Genomic DNA, 21255 nt, shown 5'->3' on the forward strand with positions numbered 1-21255 from the left:
AGGATCAAAAAAGCTAACTAGGCTTCCATAGCTGGATCACTGATAGGACTAGCCTTGTATGACGCGAGCAAAAAGATCTCGTATGCCCATCTGTTCAATAAAAAGCCCCTTTCTGTGATACGTACTTTGGCATGGAGCCCAATAGTCCACCCCTGATTTGTGCACCAGCTCTGATTTGCGAAACAAAGTGCACCAACTGAGTTTTAGCAGCTGGTGTAAACCGATATTGTGTTTAGGGGGTTGTGGGTTAGAAGGGCGGGTTGCTTTTTGATGAGCTGGAGTACATGTTTGTATGTGTGTGTGTGTGTGTGTGTGCGTGTGTGGCGGCGACAGTTTTTGCACTTGTGTGTGTGCGCTGCGGATCTGAGCACCTGCACACATGCCCTTTGAAAAGCTCCATCACCCCTCCATCCAGCCAACACGCAGTGTAAACACGGTTTGTTTGAGCGACTGGCCCGGGGTAGTTGGATTAATGAGCGCTGATGAAGTTCCTCTTGTGTCCTGGGCGCTGCCTCCCTATTTGCTGGAGTGGCTGTGATGTGGTAGTGTGTCTGGAGGCGGTGACTCACTCCCTTTACCCAGTGTCAGATTAAGGCATGTCAATAAACAGACCCACTCAATCCATCTCCGAGTGACTGCATCCGCTCACGGAGCCTCCCAGTCTGTAATGAGCTGCTGCAAATCTCCATCCAACTAAAATGTCTGGAAAGATGCCTTGTCACACTGAGTGAGAGAAAAGGAGAGCGGGAGGGAGACGGAGAGGCTACAGCAGCACCGATGCGATGCGACTGACAGCCACCTTTTAAGCTGCTAAGAGAAAACGCACCGAGCGTCGCGCTCCGCCGTGTTGTAAAGCGCAAGCTGGTCAGCTCTGCTCGCGGATCCCTCTCTTCTGTCGTCTGAGTTAATCAACATTCAATTCTAAGTCTACTGATTTCAAAAGCGGCTCAAAGTGATGCTGTTTTTTCAGTCACTCCTCTCGTGTGAGCATTCAGGAGGAAAGTGTTTACATAATCTGCAGTGTCTCAATGTTTATTTTTAAGGCCGTGCCCAGGGGAGGTGGGAGAAACCTTTGGGGATTCCTTGTGCACTAATTTAGTATCCCCCCCCCCTTCCCCCTGAACACTGGCTAATATAGGGCACAACTGGGAAAGAGAAGATGCTATCTAGTAATTCTCTTCTAGAAACGAAATGACTGTTAAAAACACATGTTCGTAGTGCTTATTCACAGCGGTTCCTGGAAACAATTAATCTACCTGGATTAGATGTTCCACTCAACATTTCCAGAGTCTGTAAAAAATTTTAAAAAGAATTACTACCTACCTCTCTCATGTGGCACCATACAAACATTAATGGATTTTGGGATGAGAGTGAGTGTGAACATTTTTTTCGGTCTGACATCCAAATTAAAGAAAATCCCTCAAGACTTGCCTAAAGGGGAAGTGCCTGCTATTTGAGTTTCATTTGGCTCTGCAGGCTTTAAGGAACGTAAGCCGATTTCTTTTGGGAAACAGCCGAGATAGTCAAGTCTTTTTCCTTCCTTCCTCCTCCCTTTTTACTATGCAAAACCGTGAGTCGTAATCTCATAGAGATACTCTGGTTTTCTTTCTGACTCAGAGATAGAATAAGTCTGGGAAAAACATGCAGAACTGAACGCTGAACAGGTGTTAAATGAAGCTCGAGCCAGCCTTATGTGCCGGGTGCGGCAGGGGACGCCTATTCATTCAGGGTGGACACCATACCTTCCATCTAAAAGGCTTAAAGGAACCACCCTTGTCTCTTCAGACAAAGACAAAACAAAAACACAGACCCCGGAACCCACACAGCCATCCAACAGTTTGAAACATGTCGGTCCTGAGCGGTGATTCTCTGGTAAGACATCGGCTCTGACTTAAGCCTCTTTAGCGTCAGCCGACTCCGCTGGAATGCAGACGTCTGCAGAGGGGGCCTATTATTTAAAATCTTTTCATCATGCTGAAAGGGAGGGAAATAGCTTTGACGTTGAGAAGCTCATGAATAATGAATGTTGTTTCTATCAATGTATGTATAATTAATCACATCTCTACTAACTGGACTTCTGTGGAGCCTGTAGGCCTGAGTGACATGGAGACTGGTCTGGACTGTTGTCTCTGTTTCAGAATAAAAGACCGCCGCATTGTCTTCCGCAGCTTCCTCTGTGGGGGAGAGGGGGGCTTGGGGAGGGATGCACAGGTGGAACAAGCAATAGCTTTAGTGCTTTAGCCCGTTTCCTCACTTCATGAGAGCAGGGAGTGATTGTTCTCCTCAGAATGAGCAAATATTTGTTCAATTTCACACGGAAAGGCCAGCGAAATGAGGAGGAAGTGTAAGCAGGAAGGGGTGTTGTGTTTGCGAATCTGTTTCATTGTGTTTTAGAGAAGCTGTTATTTGGTTTGCTCAAACAATACTCGACACTTACCACACTGTGGTCAAGGACACAATTGATCTCGTAATAGCCCTCAATTCACCCAGTTGTTGTTGTTTTTTTGACCAGTCACAAAGACTGCAAAAAAATGTACAAGCTGCAGCAAAGCAAGGGAGCATTTAAAAACCTTTTCACCACAGAATCACTCACTTTCAGAATATGATTGATTCCCAAATGGGCTTCTGGGTTTGGCGTATATTGATGTGTGATGAAGTGAAATGATGCAGAGAATGTGACAGGTTATTTGTCACACATGTGCCCTTGTGTCACAATTGATTGTTTATAATTTGAGTTTGCAGGGGAGCCAGTTGATATTAAATGGTAACAACTCTCTGTATTCATCATGGCAGGCCCCCTTTAGCAGGCAGAAATAGAAAATGTAATCTTATCCACAACCATGGCTGTGCCTCAGGCACTCTTTCACCCTTTTTACCGCTGATCCTCCCGTAGGGGCCCTGCCCTCTATAAAGGAAGAGGGAAATCTATAATCTAGCAGATGGCAGAGGATCTATGGGAAATTCTATAATCGGGAAGAAGGTGGTGATGATGGTCTTCGGGGCAGAGGGTGGTGGGTTACGGCCAGCTCACGGGCCAAAGAGCGCCTCTTCCGTCTCACATAAATAAACAACATTAAAAACCCACTCCGAGCTGGTGCCTCGGTGGTCTGTGTCTTCGTCATGGGTGTCATACAGACCGAACGTGAGCCGCTCAGAGGTGCTGCTGGGTGCAGACCCAGAGGCGAGGGGTTGGGGGCGCCAGCTGCAAGAGGCTTAAAGGGAAGCATTTCTCTTCATTTTCGCGGTGTATGGGATGAGAAAGCCACCCACGACACACACACACACACACACACACACACACACATTCCTCTGCATCCTCACTGCAAAATTACATGAGGTGAATACATGCATCTGTAAACAGGAAGTTTCAGACACAAGGCATCCTTCATCCGGTTTAGTTTTCAATTTATTTGTATTTATAATTTCCTCCTCTTTCTTACTGCTCTTTTACTTTATCACAACTAAACCTAGGTAATGTAGCCGTTTCATTTTCTAATTGCATCTGGCCTGTAAACCCCCTGTATCTCTCTCTCTCTCTCTCTCTCCCCATCTCTTCCTTTAGCAGTGGGATATCAATAACAAGGCACATTATGTGTAACGTTTCCTTCCGCGACCGAGGGGAGTCCGCGAGCGAGCGCCGGCGATAAACGAAGACTGAGGCACAACCTCAGACTGAACGAACACAGACTGAACGAACACAGACTGAAGTGGCAAAAATTCGATCTGACAGTTTTAATTGATTCTGTCCCGTCCTGTTCTGTATGTTTAAACTGTGCATTTTAGTGTGGCACAAAGAGCATGTTGTTTCCGCAACAAACGCGGCTTGATGTCTTTCCTCAGCTAAATGGGTGACATTAAAGAGTTGCATCCATGACAGACATGAAACGCTCACTCCCGCAATCAATTTTTCTTCTTTTAGATGCTCAATTATTTTAGACGCAGTCTTGTACAACCTGCCCCGCCCTGCCTAAATACCTTCTGTTTTTAAGCAGTTTAACTCTCATCTGATGCACACAGTTTATCTCAAATGTTTACTTTTCTTAAAAGATTGACTGTATGCCTCTGTGGTTAAGCAAGGTTTAATCTTGTAATTTAGTAAACGGCAATTATTCCAGACAAAGACACAGCCTGGCAAAGACTGCTTATCTTTTTCAAAACAGTATGTTATCAGTGCATGTCGCTGCATCTGTCCATATTTTTCTAGCTTGCTTCCCTGTTTAAATGTGATTCTGCGCTGTATCAGCCTCAGTAATACATACAGTAGGGCAGCTGTGTGACACTATTTTTTTTTCTCTCTCCTATCTGTGTGACATCTGCTGAACTTGTCGGGTGTTTACTGGTGTAACAACTGGTGTCTTCACTCTCCACCCCACCTCTTCTCTCCGGTGCTCCCCGTTCCCCCACACAATGAATACACTTGCATCCAGACTACAGAACCAATTGTCACGCTGGGAGGAAGGCAAATCAAATCTTACGGCGGCAACTAGGCGAGGAGATTGCTTTTCCTCTCAGTGGCAGAGAGGCGAGCCCATCGTCCCCGTGACTCAAGTTTTAGTGGAGAGAGAGAGAGGAGCAAAGGGTGAAAAGGGGAAAGCTCCTGGGCTGCAGCAGCTGGACCGCGAATCTCCCGCAGGTCAAGTCTCACCCATTTCCTCCCCTTCACCCTCTCTCGCTCTCTCCACTCTCTTTCCACTTCCCTTCCCACTCATCCTTACACTACCTATCAGTCACCCAGCGACAGCGGGGACGACAATCCTCCCTCCAGTCCTCCAGATGAAACGGAACAATAATTATGGGGATAGAGTGGCTCTAGCCGCCAAACTGGGGCCGCTCAGATCACAACAACACATTGTCCAACCTGATTAAATAGCCATTTGTGGCGTCCTCGCTGTAGTTAAGCAGTCCTCATCCTCCTGCCTGAAACTTGACCTCCGAGCAAGACATATTGACATGTCCTCCAATTTGAGGTCGGTCAGAAATGTGGGGGAAGACATTACATTTCTTTACAGGAAGCCTGGGCTAATGCATCCGATTCTTCCTCAGATTAGGCACTCGAGTGACTCACCAATGCCTAAGGTTATGCCTTCATGATGAGTGCTTGTTTATTCACTTTGATAAATAGAGGAAATGTGGATGTCTCCACCTTTGATTAACAAGTAGCTGCTGTGTTGAACGGGAGCTCTGGAGGAAGGAATAGTGAAGCAAAAAATAAATAAAGTAATACTATGAAGATTCTCTTTTGGTTTTATCTACTCTACACTTAAGATAGCTGCATGTATACACCCTGAGAAGGAATTGCATTATGGAGAGTACAGTTCCATTTCTGGACTGGAACAGCTTGAGAGCTGGCCGGGGCATACTACCTTCCTCTCCAGGCCGTGCTTACACAGAACCTGCCATCCAAACCAATTACAGGCTGCAGCCAGAGTGACATTCACAAGAAATGTTCTATCTTGTCTTTTAAATGAAGTTTTCCCCTTGTTACTCATGCCTTGCATTTTCATTAGTCTCTCACTGGATGCACAGCCACTGTTGGAGATGAGGCTGTTTCATTTGCTTTGACTGGGACCAAAGTGGAGCACAGCAGGGCACAAAACATTATTGATCTATGATAGAAATGTTTAATATCTATAAATCTTTTAAGAGAAGGATATTACCCTTGGATAAAACGTGTGCGTGGCATGATTTATACATTCGTGAAGTGGTATGTGTTAATCATGAATTAATAACCAATCCGAGTTGCTGTGTGTTGCCGCTGCAGTTACCTTTGATATTTAATGGAGTCAAGCTGAACGGGAACAAAAGGAGTCAGGGGTAATACAAGAGAACAAACATGGTGTGCTCCAAATTAAGAGCTAATAATAAAATGTTAATTAAATTCCCTTTTATGAATTATCCTCTCTGTATTAATGAGTTAAAGTTTAATTAGGGGTAAATGGTAAAGGGAGACAGAATGATGCTAACCTTCGGCACAAACACATTGCATCATAATTTAGCGAGCCCCAATCAGAGGCCTGCCCTCGCATTGTTGCCTATCATTATACAGACTCCCTGCAAAAAATAATTAGGATTGAAGAAGGTGAGATGGCAAACAACAGCTTATCTCCTAATGATTGAAGGTAGACCCATGCACCTTTGAGAATACTGAGAGATAACTACATCTCTGACATACATACGAGTTCCTTAAAGTTTACGGCAACTAAAGAGAGAAGAACAGCGTCAGCACCAGTCAGATAATAATGCCGCACAGCATATATGTGGTCTTTGAAGCCCTGAGTAAATGGCATCAATAGCACGAATCCAAACAAACAAGGACTTGTATTTGGTTGCATTAACAAGCTCTTCCATATTTCATAGACTGCAAAACAGGTCAGGGGAGCTATTTGCCAGAGGTAAACACCGCACATTGGCTGCTGTGATCTGCCAGCATCACATTTATTTATTTATTTATTCATGCATTTTTTTTTCTAAAGAGATCCAAGAAGACGGGGACTAATGTTTGACATTTCCGCTGCTTCCCCCGGTCCTCACTGCTCCGACTCCTCGGCATTGTGGATTCACTTGAAAAAGTTCGGAATGCTCAACCCCGTTAACATCTAATAAGGAGCGGCTGCGCACAGTCGCATATTGAGTTTAAATCCAAATCTGTTTGGTCACCATGTATGACAGCTGTGCGGGGCCGCTGCCACCTCAACAGCAGGCCTGTGTCAAATGTGTAGCCCGCTTGATAATCAGCAACTGTGCTCCGGTGCCTGCATTAACCTTCCTTATCATAGGGGTGACTCTTTTTCAACAGGGCTTTGATATCGGTTCTGTAGACTTCCCTCGGAGGTCTGCCATTGACTTCTTTTTATCAGGATACAGTATCTGCGCCGTGGAATTTTAAGTGAAGGCTCTGCTTTCTTTCTGCAGAAAACACCTGCATCTTATCAAAGTTTGTCGAAAGGGTCGTATCCTGGCTTTTCGCAGGACTGGGGAAGTCCTTTGAGAGGCTTTGATACCCTTTGGCCCCCTGACATCTTACCAAGTGTGAGTAGAAGCTTGGCAGACGCAGGAGAGGCTACCTGCTCAGTGTACACTAACTCCTCTGTCCATGTGCTCTTACTCGACATTCTCCTTGCTAAATACATGTTGGAGGCAAAAAAAAAATGAATGTAGGGTGCCTTTGAACTGTGTTCTCTAATGTGGGTCAGAGATCTATCGCATGCATATTCTAAAAGTCTTTTCATCTGCAATTGCGTAGTTAAGATTCCCCCGGTACACTCACTTCTCTTGCAGTTATTTATTTAATATTTCCACATTAATATCGTCTCAAAAATGGTGAAAGTGAAGAGTTCAGAGAAGAAAAAGAAAAGGGAAACTTTTCTGCTCCCTCTGTCTGCGCGATTGCCCGTCCGTCCTAATGACTCCATTTTAAAGACGGTGGGCTGACCGGCAGCGGAGGAATGGAGCAAGGGATGGAGAGCGGGGAGGGTGATGAGGAGACGAGAGGAGACGAGAGGAGACGAGAGGAGACGAGAGGAGACGAGAGGATGCGCTCGCTGCGGCACTCTCCTCGGCTCTCAACTCCCAGTCAGCCTCTCTGTGTGTGTGCTTTGAAAGAGAATAGGATGCAGCCCTTTGAAAGTCGAGGCTGCTCACCGGGGCCTTTGTGGAAAATAACATTTCAACTGAAAGCCAATTACTGCGAACATTATTTTGGTTGCTTCCATTAATAAAAGTACCTCTCTCTGTTGCCCCCCATCATCCCTCAACCACAACCCCCCACCCCACCCACTCACCCCCCCACCCCCTGTATCTCTTCTTACAGACGGAGAATTATTCCATCGACTCCAGTTACGTGAACAGCAGAGCCCACCTCATTAAAAGGTATGTGTTGATTAGGAATTGTTACCAGCACCTCGTTACCGTTGTTATCTGTAATGGTTTTATCTAATGAGTGCACATCTACCATTGCAGCAGTTTGCATGTGCTCCTGCATGTTTTGCATTCAGTATAATTGCAGTGAGAGGATAAGATTTTGTGATAAATATCATTACTCCGTAGTGCGTTTAGTAGACATTTGTTGAAATGAGCCGCACATTTATTAGATTACACACCGGAGCAGAATATGCAAGTAATGATTTTCATATTTACAGATAACCTTATTACTGTTCTTGTAATTTGCTTCATTTGCAAAACATCTGGCTTGAACTGCATCAGTTTCAGGGCTTATAACAACCACTCAATGATTAAATGACTTTCAGGAGATTTCTCAAGAGCATTTCTTCATCTGCTTTTCAAAACATGAATAGCTTCATAAATAGACAATAATGTTGTTGTTGTTGTTGTTTAGTTTTTTCTTGCGTGAAGACGTAAGAATACATGTTTTCATTGTGTTTTGTATCTCCTGACACCAGGATATTGGATGAGGTTACGAGAATGCAGGGTTGGAGGTTGGGATGGAGCGGGGGGGGGGGGTCATATATTAATTCCCTCCAGTCAGGGTTTTGTAACCAGGCTCATTTAGAAAACTACAATTATTCTCCTTTTTTCCTGCAGCAATGTAACATTCCAGTCTCTCTTTTGTTTGAGGCCATCTCAGCTTTTTGAAAACCTATTATGGCAATTTCCTTTCCCTTACAAAAAAAAAGAAAAGATTCCCGGCATTAATGTAAACAGAGAGCATTCAAGTGTGGGCCTCTGCAGCACACTACAAAGAAATCCCTCAGGAGCCAGTGAGCCTCTGGTCTGGGACAGGTGCAATTACAGTGATAACATCAGAGAGCAGGCATTAGCTGCAGTCCCCTCTCCCAGGCTGGAGAATGTGGGGCCTGGGTCCGGGAATGCGGCTACCTTGCACTGTCCTTCACTTCCTCTACCTTTCTTGTTGTTTGCGCACATTTTTATACTCTCATTTTCTCCTCCGTCGACTCATTTCTCACCTTCCTAACCTCCTTTCTCCCCTCTCCATGACTCATCCATCTATACGTTTTCTCTCCTAAAAGAACACATGTTCATATATTCACCCCTATTTAGGGTTGTTTGTAAAGCAGAATGTGTTCCAGTGGGATGGAAATCAAATGAAGGGAAATCATGCTGTTACTGTGCAGCTGTTGATTGTGCCCCCCCACCCCATCGTCTTTATTGACTGTGAGCCCCAAACAAGACAGATGCTCAGTTTGTATGCTTGCAGCGTTTCCTCCATCCGTCTTCCTTCCAGGAATTCCTGATTACTGCAGTATTTGTTTGATTGTAGTGAGCGAGTGCCTCCTGTTTGTTCAATGCTACGTCCTTGAAGTCAGAGAATCCATCCAAAATGTCCTTGTGTGAGACGCCCCATCGCTGCCACGCTATCCGAAAAGGCTTTCAACAGATTTAAACTTCCTTCTTGTTTTATGGTCACTGCAAGCGTAGGAGCTGGAGCGAGGCTTTGTTCACTGCAAAAGCGTAATATTTAACCAAGACGACAACAACAACAACAACAAATCACTATTCGTCTGTTTTGGAATTCATGGAAACAGACCCCATAAAAAGGGCAAATAGAAAGGACTTTTGAAAAAAGGACAGGGAGAGAAAGACGGACAGCTCGTCACAAACCATCAGAGACACCGGGGGCCAAGGAGAGCGTGTGAAAGAAGGTGATGTGACAGGTAATCAACATATCCTCTTCCTCCCTTTTGGCCCCCATGTAGCACATCGACATTCAAAGACCTGGAGGGGAACAGCCTGAAGGACAGCGGCCACGAGGAGAGCGACCAGACCGACAGTGAACATGACGTCCAGAGAGGACACTATGTTGACACGGCTGTCAATGATGTGCTGAACATGACTGTCCCCCCCAATGTTTGCCAGCTGCCAGACCAAGGTAAGAAAATCTGTTACTCGTACGTATGCACGCGTGTGTGTGTGCGTGTGTGTGTGTGTGTGTGTGTGTGTGTGTGTTCTGTATGCCGGGAGGATTGCAACATCCTTTGGAGTGCGTTCAGTTTCAAGAAAAGACCAATGTGTTTTCGTGTGTGCACCGCAGCGTGTGTTTTCTGCCACGAGAGCATCTTTTAAGGTGCATTATGCCCATTGCGAGCTTCAGATGTGCAAGTATGAATAACATCACAGTTTTATTCTTCGTCTTTGATGTCCTGCACGAGTAGCTAATGTAAGCGATCTCTGACAGCTAAGGCTACCCTTTGATACAGGCTTAGGCAACATTATTGACTGATAGTAGCCATGTCTGCCAACTTCAGACGTGCTTGAATGGCGGCAATTAGGCTCACAAAGGTAGAAGGTGGAAATCTACATATCTCCATGTGCCTCATCCATTATTCAGTGGGATCATTTAGCAGGGAATTAATGTTGATGTTTCATTTTTGACTCACCGTTTAAAAAGACATCCACTTGGTTGGCAGAAGTCAGTGTCAGGGTCATGTTCGTTCTTAACTACTGCCAGTCAGACTGAGGCAGAGAGTGGGTCAGTAAGAGAGAGAGAGAGAGAGAGAGTGGAGGACGCTGTCTGGAGCACACCAGGATGTAACTGTATGCACCTGAGGGTATTTACCAAGCTCAAAGGTAACACGGCATGCACAGGTGTAACAGCTCAGCAGAACACGAGAGTCGGTCCGTGTTTGTGGAAAATTGCAGACATTTTAGAAAGACTGACATTAGCAATTTTATTCTGAGTGAGGTGAGAGTACCAGACATTTTATTCTAAAAGAACCCTCTGAGGACAGAAATCACTCGCAGTATCTGAACTGTACATTTGCGCTGTGCTGCAATTTGGGAACTTGTGCCAACTTCATTTTTTTAGTTCTTTTTTTACTAACAGTGCCCCAGAAAGGTTTTCCAGTCCCTCGCTGCTCTACTCGGCTCTTATAGGAAAGACCTTTAGATGAGTAAGAGAAGAGGAAAAGGGATCCGAGTTTGTGAAAATGCATGAAGGATTGAAGATCATGGGATTTGTTTTGTGTTTATTTATCTATTTTTATCGGCAGACTCTGAAGTGTGTGGGTGTGGTTGGAGAAGCATTAAAAAGACTGGAAGGTTCCTCCTTTTCTGGTCCCTGGCATGTTTGACCAACCAGATGCTTCACCTGGAGCAATTTGGCTGTTGATGCTGTTTGACTGGGGAATGACAAGATTAGGCAACCCTTCGTTTCACCTACAGTACAGTCACACGAATGGACCTGCCTTCACGGCCAGCTTCCTCCGTATTGTAATGCGCTGAGACAGACAGACAGACGTACACCGGGTCAGGGCGTGTGGTGACCATTAGATTCAACTTCGGCGGCGTCAGACGCTAATGAACAACGAAAAGTGAACTTGCTGACTGTTGGTTGCCAGCTGTAATTACTTCACAACACCCCCTCCCCCCCCCCCCCCCCGAAAATCCTGCGCCTTAAAAAGGTCTTCTAGTGGTGGGATCTCATTGTTGGAAACAATTACAAATGATGTACATGAAGAATATTACAAGTGAGGAGAGCTCTCTGAGGCAGTTCTTTTTTCATTAACACCACCAATGACTATCTGTTTCAGCCAAATGGATGCATGCCTTTCTGAATGTATAATGAAAGTGGCTATTTCACAGGGCTGTCCGTTCTCTTGACCAGAACAAACAGATCATAACAAAGTATCTGTTTGGAATAACAATTAGGCTTTTTTTTGGTTAAATGTTGCACTCAGCTAAATTTCCCTCAGTGAGGACTCAACAAAATGGCTTCACTGGAAGCTTCCCTTTCATTTGTTTAGAACGTCAGTCAGCAGCAGCGGTCACACCAGAGAGTAATGAGCGGCCGTTCATAATTATTAAACGACTTGACCAAAGATCCTTACACGTGCAGAAATGTAATGACGTTGCAAATGAAATTGTCCCTATTACCATCTCGACGGGCCAATTACACAGTTGAAGGGCATGGTGGGCCGACAGAGATGGCCAGATTCAGCATGACGCACAGTTGAATCTGTCTCTCCTGTTGTAGGAGGATTTCACATCATCACATTTTTCTTTTCGTGGCCGCTCCTCCGGAGAACACTAGCTCTTTTCCCTCCTTCATTTTCTTCTGTGCATACTCACTTGAGGACAAAGGCAGAAATAGAACAGTTGAGGTTTCTTTTTAACGATATGTGAGCCGCAGTGGTTACAGTCATGCGACGATGTGGTTTCACTTTTGAGCTCATCGGTCTTAATTGACAAAAACGGACACTGTCTGCTGGTTCTATTTGATGTATTGTCAGAAACCAAATAGGAATGTTCACTAAATACTCCGCTGCTTAGATGTCTTCTGGGACCAACTCGGTTGTGCAGTGCGCCTCTTCTTGCCAGCTAAAGCAGAAAACAAGTCGAGAGACTGCAATTGCCAAAGGACAACAACACACGCCAGCCGAGGATAGAAGGAGCCTCGTGTTTTGTGTGTTTTTATTGTTCTGTTTTCTTGTGTTAAGTGCTGAGAACAAAAGGACGCTTGAAGGGGGATGGAGGAAGGGTTAAACTCTTGGGCTTTTACAGTGCAAATGTTTACCATTCCCAGTGCCATGTAGAGGTGTTGTTTGCCCAGGAGACAAGCCGTTACCTTTACACAAAGACTCCGAATCCCCATCTTGTCGTGTGCTTTCATGTCTGGGAACCCAATTGTGTGACGGGATTCAGCTGCTAACTAGCCCTGCTCTGAATCACAATGGGCTTTTCCCCCCTCCCTGTCTCAATTTAGGAGTCTGATATTTGGCTTTTGTCCATCAGAGTTATGCTTTCCCCCTCCACCCCCCCCCCCCCCCCGCCCTTCCCTGTTGATATTTCGACAACAGCTATTCATTATTCCTGCACCAGCCACCACCACGGTAACTTTCAGCGAAGTGCTTGTGAAGAAATTTTAGACTTAAATCTGAGCAAATGCCTCTTTGTTGAATCCCTGCCAAGAGTCTAAAGAGGCGTGTGTGCTCTTTTTGAAAAACCTGACCTGGAATATCCTCACCCGGTGGATTAGATTAGGAAGTATCTGAAGAACAAATTACATTAAATCTCTTTGAATCTATAAAGGAGGGGCTATCTTTAACATGTAATGGCTCCATCATATCTGCCAATAGAATAATGATGGATGATATCGCTGTAACTATAAACTGAGGAGAAGCGCTATATCAAATGAATTTGTCTTTATCTTTATATGCATGTCTGTGAAGTTAGGGGGATTTGGTTGAAATGTGCGACATGCTAGCTTTGGCTCTGTAGAACCATTAGTGTCACGGGGGAAGCGAGGGAACCGACTCCGAGGGGGCTGCTGACAAAGAGAGCTAAATCTATTTTTTTTCCAACTTCCTTTGATTGTCATAGCTCACACTTTAATTCCTCCCGGATATGGATGAGCCATGGTTTTTAAGGATTAAGATTCATGTATTGTTGAGTTATCTCTGCGGGACGGAAAGGGAGGTTATGATGTCGCTTCACACTGTCCGTTTCAGCAGTTCAGAGGGTTGGGGTCTTGGTTTTTGAATTATTTCCAGGTCAATGTGCAAAAGAAAAAGAAAGAGAGCTTGGCTTATTAGACCCAAAAGACTGCTCAATTAGGGAACAGGCCTCTTTTATTTCTGACATATTCCTCGGCCTCCACCTCTGGAGAATATCTCTCATCTATCTGTTCGCTCCCTTTGGGTGTGTGCCTGAAGCTGGAGCCCAGGAATGGAAGCCCCCTACGTGGGCCGCAGACTTCTCCATATTCCCTTCTTCCATCAGCAGATCCACAGGGTTTCACTGTTCCTAATTGATTTCAGCCCCTCCCCCCTTTCTCTGTCTCTCTCTCTACCCTCCCCCTACATATGTCTTTCTGTCTTCCTCGTCTGTTTCCATCTACTGACTGCAAACATCTCCAACCCACATCTCCCAACTTTGTGCCAGTCAGGCAGTTCCCTTCCCCTGTTGAATTAAAGAAAGAGTAAAGGCACCTCACATGTTTCCGCTGCAAACTTGCCCTAAATTCAACACGGGAACATTTCCAGTTTGCAGTTCTCTGATCTACTAACAAAAATGCTGACAGGTGTCAGAATCAGGAAGGCAACAGGAACAGGGCTGTGCTGACAACACGGCAGGAGGAGGAGAGAGAGTCGGCGTGTGAGGGAGACAGAGATGGAGAGATGAGCTGAGAGTCGAGAAAGCAGTCTTAGCGAGGGAAAATAAAAAGAGGCAAGGAGGAAACAATCTCTCTGATAAGTAGGAGACTTCATTCTCTCACTCCGAGATAACTTTGTGACTGTGTAAGAGGATTTGACTGATTCTCAAACCGCATTTGATTGAATTAAGCACGAAAAGTCGTCTTGTGATTCGGGCCGCCAACAACACGTGTTGCGATATGATATATTACGATGAGATTAACATACAAACTCTATACTAGGACCATCCATTTTGATTTTGATTTGCCTAATCTAATGTGTAACCCTTGGTGGAGGTAAAATGGCTGACAGTGACAAAGAGCTCAGTGCAATGCAAGCATTAAGAAAGATAGAGTGCACACACGCTGCATGCTCAAACACACTGGAGACGGCTTGCTAGCAGGTGTAGTGAGGTCTGTAATGAACAACCAAGATGCAGATTCTGCCTCTGAGATGTAGAGACTGGAGGAAGTACTGTTTAAAGAAATACAATGTAATATCAAGCCGTGTCCATCTGTGCTCATCTTTTTTATAACGCTTACACCGCTGAATGAAACGGTGTGACTCAGTGAGGTCTCTGGCTCTGTCTTAGTGAAATTATATCTAATATAATAATAGAAAATTATAAAAAAGAGCTAACCAAGTTTGAATTTGCCCCAGGTAAAATAAACCCCCATCATTCAGAGGGGAGATGTGGATTTCCTTTATCTCTGTTTCTAGTGATTAAAGTAAGCCACGCTATAGGTGGAAGTTAGGGGCGCCCCCTAACAAGGGGGAAAAAACAATTAAAAAATTTATTACTTTTACTATTTTTCAGTAATGCTATTTTTATACTATTTTTGAAAATATATTACTACGTAGTCTATAATATAGGCCATATTTCCTGGGTTTGTAGGGCCGAGCGAAAAGGAAGAGAAAAGGAGGATAAACGGAAAAAAGAGAGATAATGTGATAGTTTATCTATTGCTCAGTAGTTGCTGTTGAAGCAGAGGGCTATTAGCTTGCTTTGGGTCAACAGTAATGTTGGCTAATTTACTAAATAGATCAATGATAGAGTAAATGTCAGTTACTCCAACCATTTGGAAATTTGGAAAAGACTATTCGGGTATTTGGGGAATTCGGGTATTTAACCTAACACGTGTTTTTGAGGCATACAGTTCAATCTCAAAGACATAAAGCTACGCAGTTTATTTGTGATTCTGAACACAATGATTGATGGAGAAATTAACTCAAAAGCCAGGGGCAGCACCGAGGGGCACCACATTGAACAGGGCCAGCAGCTACACAACGTTTACGTTCGTTCTAAATTAAATTAATTGGCTGGTAGTATTTGTTTGCGGTTCTCAAATAAATAAACCAACAATTTTTATATCTCATGAGAGCCCATCATCCCTTTAGTTAAATCCACAAGGGAATACGCTAAGAGATGTGAGCGAGCGCTTAAACAAACTTGACATGTTTTGATTCTCTTAAGTTTTTACAAGCATTGCCTCTAGCTTGCTCTTCCTCAATTACGCACACCAACACAGCCACGAGCAAAAAGGCATGCAGAGGGTCTTCTCCTCCAGCCCGGACTGAAAACACACAGTAATGTTCTCATCCTATGATGGCGTCCCCTGAACTCTCATTCTGCCAAAGCTCTCCTGAATATACCCAGTGTATTTAATCAGCTCAAGAGGGGACTGCTTATCTCTCTGCACTTGTCACGGATAGCGTATTGAACATATCAGAGAGAGAAATGGGAATAGTTCATTATTTTCTCGGGCTCACAATGAGCCTGATGTATCTCATTGCAGGTCCTCCGCTGACAGCTCATTTTCGAGACAATCCTGGCATTCAGTTCACAACGCGGCAGGGCAAGTGAGAGAGAGACGGAGAGCGAGCGAGGGAGGGAGGAAACGCAGAGACGGAGAGACGGAGAGAAAATAGGGCTCCGGATCTCCATTGCTTATTCATGACGCCGTGGCATGCTAGGTGTGTTAATAATCTCCGCAGAAACCAAGTGAATCGCAGTTGTTTGTTGAGCACCTTCGCCAAGCTGGGCCCCAATCATCAGCAGATGGGGAAACAGGGGGATCAGGATGATCCAAGAGAGGGAGGGAGATTAAGAACAGGTAATGTGCTGAAGTTGATGGAGGCAGAGGGTGTATTAAAGTGAGAGGAGAACGTACCTGCATTTTAAATTTGGGCTGAGAGGGTGTGTAGACAGTATATGAAGTGTGTGTGTGTGTGTGTGTGTGTCTTTAAAGGTTAATCTGAACGGAAAGGGGGGAGAGAGAGAGTGAGGGAGGAAGATGTATAGATGACACAAGAGAGAAAAACCACTGGTCGGGGGAAATAGAGTGAAATTCCAGTAGCAGAGCTGTAGCATTGTCTCCAATCTATTCATCTTTTGTGGCTCCGTTTGATTCTAGTTTGTGTCTGAGGGAGCGAGGCGGAGGCCATTTTTTCCGAACCGCAGCGTTGTGTTTTAATTCTTTAAGGTCACTACGGGGGCACAACCCCTTCAAGACCGCAGCCCCATTTGTACCTCAACCAGGATCCTGTACCTCCATCTTTGATGTGGGCTTCCGTGGATTATAATCTGAACACAATTTGCATTGAGTCTTATCTTCTCTGTGATGCATTTTCAACACAATGAGAGGTTAACAAAGCCTCCTCCCCCATGCTGTTCTTTATATGGCATCCTTCCCACCCACAAACAAGTGCAGAGGCTGTCTCGTGCACCTAAATTGTGACAGTGCAGCCAAGTAAAATTATTTTTCCTTCAGAGATATTGAATCATTCAATGCTGAAATTTGACCTGTGATGTAGTCCAAGCCAGTAACTGCAATATTCTGAAAATGTCTTACTTGTGAATTACATTACTGTCGAACTGAGAATGATAATTTGATGCCGCTAACATGGTATCTTTTAACCAGCACTGGTCTGGACACCCTAATAGATTAGGGTTTTAGTGGAAATGAAGGCTCCCGTGGTTGCTGGTCAGCTGGGAGAGAGATTTATGTGACACTGCCGGGGGGGATGTGTCCCCAACTGATAAGTAATTGTTGTATGTCTTCTCAGGAATGTAATTGCGTGCCTACAAGTTGGTCACTAGAACCACTCTGCCCCGAGCACAGAAAATAGAGGATTTTATATCCCCAGACAACTTGACTTCCTCTCGTGAGTCTCTCATACACATTTACAAAAAGCATGCCTCACCACAGCCGTGTAGCTGAAATGGTGTGACTATAGACTGATACCATGTGGAGTAAACAACCCGATGAGGACATACTATACACATAGACTAACTCAAAGGAGCCTCAGTGTGTGGCTGGAAGTGGGCAGGATAGTCTCAGAGTGACTGCCAAAGCAAGGCTTGTATTACAGGGATCCCAGGATATCAGACACCAGGCGGCCTGTGCTCCCTCTAGGCAGGGCAGAGTCTGGCAGCTGGCCCGCAGCCCAGAGAGCAATAATCAGCTCCATTACCTGTAGTACTGACTCCCATTTATGAGCCCTCATGGTGGAACCATGGCTATACTGCAGGGATTAAGGATGCTGTGAAATTTAACAAAAGTACAAATAGCAAGCAGTAGCACATCGCTGCACCTGCTGCAGACACATATGTTGCACACACAGGAGCGCAGCGGTATCTGCGCAGCACATACATGTGTAGTAAACTGTGTGTGTGTGTGTGTGTGTGTGTGTGTGTGTGTGTGTGTGTGGAGGGGGTGTTTGGGCATTATGTGTCTCAGCACAAGTTATTTGTTTTATCTTCTCCCTCTGTGAAGGGAAAGATTAGGAATATACTCTGCTCTGTTTAAGGGGAAAATCAGCCTTCTGACAAGTACATTGTAGCCCGCAGTTTTCTGTCCAGAATACAAAGAGACATTTATCACTGCAGCTGGGGTAACGGAGGAAGAGAGAGAGAGAGAGAGAGAGAGAGAGAGAGAGAGGGGCGGGGGGGGAAGGGGGGTACTCCTGTGCTGCAGCAATGTGCGTTTCTTTTTTTTTTTAAACCCCTATTACTTCCTTTCTGTGGGAAAAAACGCTATACCTCCATCCTCTTTAATCCATTTGAGAATTCCTACTTTCTGTTTTTCTTTTATTTCATTATCTCCCCCGGTGCCTTTATCATCTCCCTCTGTTTTTTTTATCTTAGCTCTCATCACCTTGTTTCTCCTGACAACATTATAACTCAGATGGAATATGTAGCAGGAATATGTAAAGTGATGTCGTCCTCCTCAGTTGTGGCAACAAAAGGTTACTACCTCAGGCATACTTCTGTAATATTTCCATACTTTTTCCTCCTCATGTATATTCAGCGAGAATGATTTATTCTGTTACACTTTATAGCCGTTGAAATGCAGAATTTCTCTCTCAGAGCCCCTGCATACGCTGTTAAACGTAGCATGGCACAGTATGCTCTTTGGATTTGTGCTCAGCAGAAGTTAAACAGAGGTCAAAGGGAAGTCGTCCAAACCACGTCTGTCATTACTATCTTTCATTCACCAATTAGTGTCAGTGATCCCTCGTTGTCCCCTAGATGACCTTGCAGGGATGAGCTCGCTTTGATGTAATTCAACATTTTGAGTCTGTCTCAACAGTGAGAGGCACGTTTTGGCTGCCGGTGACCCAGATTATAAACTATTGATGAGAGAGTGAATGCATAGTAACGGAGAGGAGGGACCTGCTGAGTGTGTTTGACCTCCTCCAGCTTTTTATGGGCCTTTTTATTAGATTTTGTCTTTCAACATGTCTTCATATCCAAGAATCTCCGAGTCTTTTAGACCCCTGTGCTCTGTTTATTCCTCATTCCGTGGATTGACATGCACACTAGTATTTCAGAAGGAAACCCGCATGGTTACAGGTCATAACAGTGTTGTTCTAGTTGAATAAAGATCAACACTGTAATGTGCCTAAAACTGAACACCACATTGAGTTAACTGGTCAATCTGAATTACTGTGTTGTGCACACACTGCAGTAAGAGATCTGCTTGTTGTGACTCTGTTCATGTGTGAGAAAGGTCAAGAGCTGAACAGGATACAGAGTGGTGTTTCTACATTGTGGCGTAGCTGGCGGTGGTGGATAATAATATTAAAGTAAATTCATCGACATTTACATTATTCACAAAGACCCTCAGATGTTGTATTGTTCTGCTAAGATGTTTCCTTCAGGCTACCACTCATCCTATTGGGCATTAAGCTAATTATCATACCATATTAGTAAGTGGAAAATCAGTATGAACCATGTACAAACTACTGTTACTGTTAATGAATCTGCTCATTTACAGTATAGACTTGTATTGTTGAACAAAATACCTGTGGTATATTCCAGGAAATGTTATTTACAATTGAGTAAGGGACAGAATTCACTCAGTGGATGCATTTTGCCAGCCAAATATGACTTTTCAAACCCTGTTGTCCTCCTCCTCCTTAAAGGGGAGGATAACAGGTAATGGGGAGAGGTCGGCTGTTAAGTTTAATGGCAGACAGGAAAGTCTCAGAATGGCTCTTTTTTAATGATGTGCCTGCTCTTATACAGTCCTCGTTAAAGATGAGGCCAGAATGCCTACGGAGGACCCCTCCCCCCCCCCCCCCTCCCAGTGCTGCAGTGGGGCTCCTTTGTGTGTTCTCCGGCATATCGTAAGAACCCTGCGCTCCTTCTATATTCAGCTCACATTAGCATCAGAAAATAAATAAAGCAATCAGACCATGACCTCTTATATCCATGGTGCTTCCAGCCCCCCACTTGCCCTCCTCCTCTCCGCCTCCTCCTCTTCCTCCGCTGCACTCTACATAGGTTTAACTAGCTTGGATTTGCAACTAAATGTCAAGCCGGGTGTTTGGCTTTACCACAGGGCAGGTTGTTCCTCATCTGTCTCCAGAGAAAAGGAACTCGAGGATCGAGAGGAGCGAGGGAATTGGATCTTTGACACCTGTCACTTCCACTCTGCTGCACCTTTCTCCCTTGCCACACATAAGGACTTTTCATGTCACAGCTCAACATGTTATCATGAGTGGGCACGGGGCCTGAGAAATCCAATTACTACCACTGTGTCAGACCCCTGCCATCATCCATATGTATGCTAAAGTCATGTTCCTCAAATCAGAAAAGATGTGCCTATTAGTTCCTTCTCTTTTCTCCAGATCAGTCTTCACCTCCATTTCAATCTGTGTGTCTTAGATACGAGCTGCAGCTCTTCTAGTGGACTACCTCAACGCTGACAATCCTCTCTAGAGTGGAGTGGGATGGTGGGTGGCTAATGCTACGGACACCGGTTCTGACTGTCTGATATTAAGTGTCATCACGGTGCAGGCCTCACTGTGGTGAATAATGAAGATGCTGGGAGAGAGTCAGCATGCCCCCCTGCCCCCCCCAGATGGCAAACTGAATGGCCTTTGTGACAGGGAAATAGAAAGTGTTGGAAAGGCCTCACTGTTGCTTTTCCTCAGCACAGTAGGTGTAGATCTAATCTATCACCTTGCAGCAAGGGCCCGGCTGTTTTTTCCTTTTCCTTTTATATGTCTCTCCTTCCTGAGTGACACTCTATGGTGCATTGGGAAACAGGGGGGGGGGGGGACTGTCTTTTTAAACCATGATCGGTGTCCCAATGTGCCGCTACCCCCCTCTTACTGTATGTGTTTCTGCATGCTGGCCTCAACCTGCCCATCACACTACATGCCAGCACACTCGTCATGTTATGGTGCCCTACTTCTAGAGGTTGTTAACATTGTCGGGAAAAGGAAGATGGGGAAAAAAAGGACAGAAAATAGGATAAGATGAGAGAGAGTTGGAAGCATGCTGGTGCTTCTGTGACAAGATAAAATGGAATATAAAACACATAGTCCTGGCTGACACAAAGTGAACATGACTGAATGAGAAGCCACATTATATTAATTATGTAAGGCCACTCTTTTGAGGCAAAACTGAAGCTCACAGAGAGAGAGAGAGAGAAAGAGAGAGAGGAAAAAAGATATTGGTATGCTGCCCGAGTTGTCTGTAGCTGGACACATCGACAGGCACTGAAGTATTGTCTTTATTTCAGATGGCTAATGGAAATAGCCCTTCAGAAAGGAAAAAATTATTTAAAAAATTAAAACTTTGAGAAATGTCTCTTCATGGCAAATGTGAGAATATAATGATTTTTCACTCTGGGAT

The 21255-nt window shown here is 44.7% G+C and overlaps 1 protein-coding gene across 2 annotated transcripts in view; it reads left to right on the forward strand.

Moving 5' to 3' along the window:
- Positions 1–21255, forward strand: part of pcdh19 (protocadherin 19) — a 50684-nt gene that overhangs the window by 20020 nt on the left and 9409 nt on the right. For both annotated transcript variants that reach the window (XM_034543701.1, XM_034543698.1), the window contains exons 3-4: positions 7811–7869; positions 9675–9847. In XM_034543701.1, coding sequence (XP_034399592.1) covers positions 7811–7869; positions 9675–9847 — 232 coding nt within the window. The remainder of the gene's footprint in view (positions 1–7810; positions 7870–9674; positions 9848–21255) is intronic.

Source organism: Cyclopterus lumpus, chromosome 10 (genome assembly GCF_009769545.1).
Source record: "Cyclopterus lumpus isolate fCycLum1 chromosome 10, fCycLum1.pri, whole genome shotgun sequence".
Taxonomy (NCBI): Eukaryota; Metazoa; Chordata; class Actinopteri; order Perciformes; family Cyclopteridae; genus Cyclopterus; species Cyclopterus lumpus.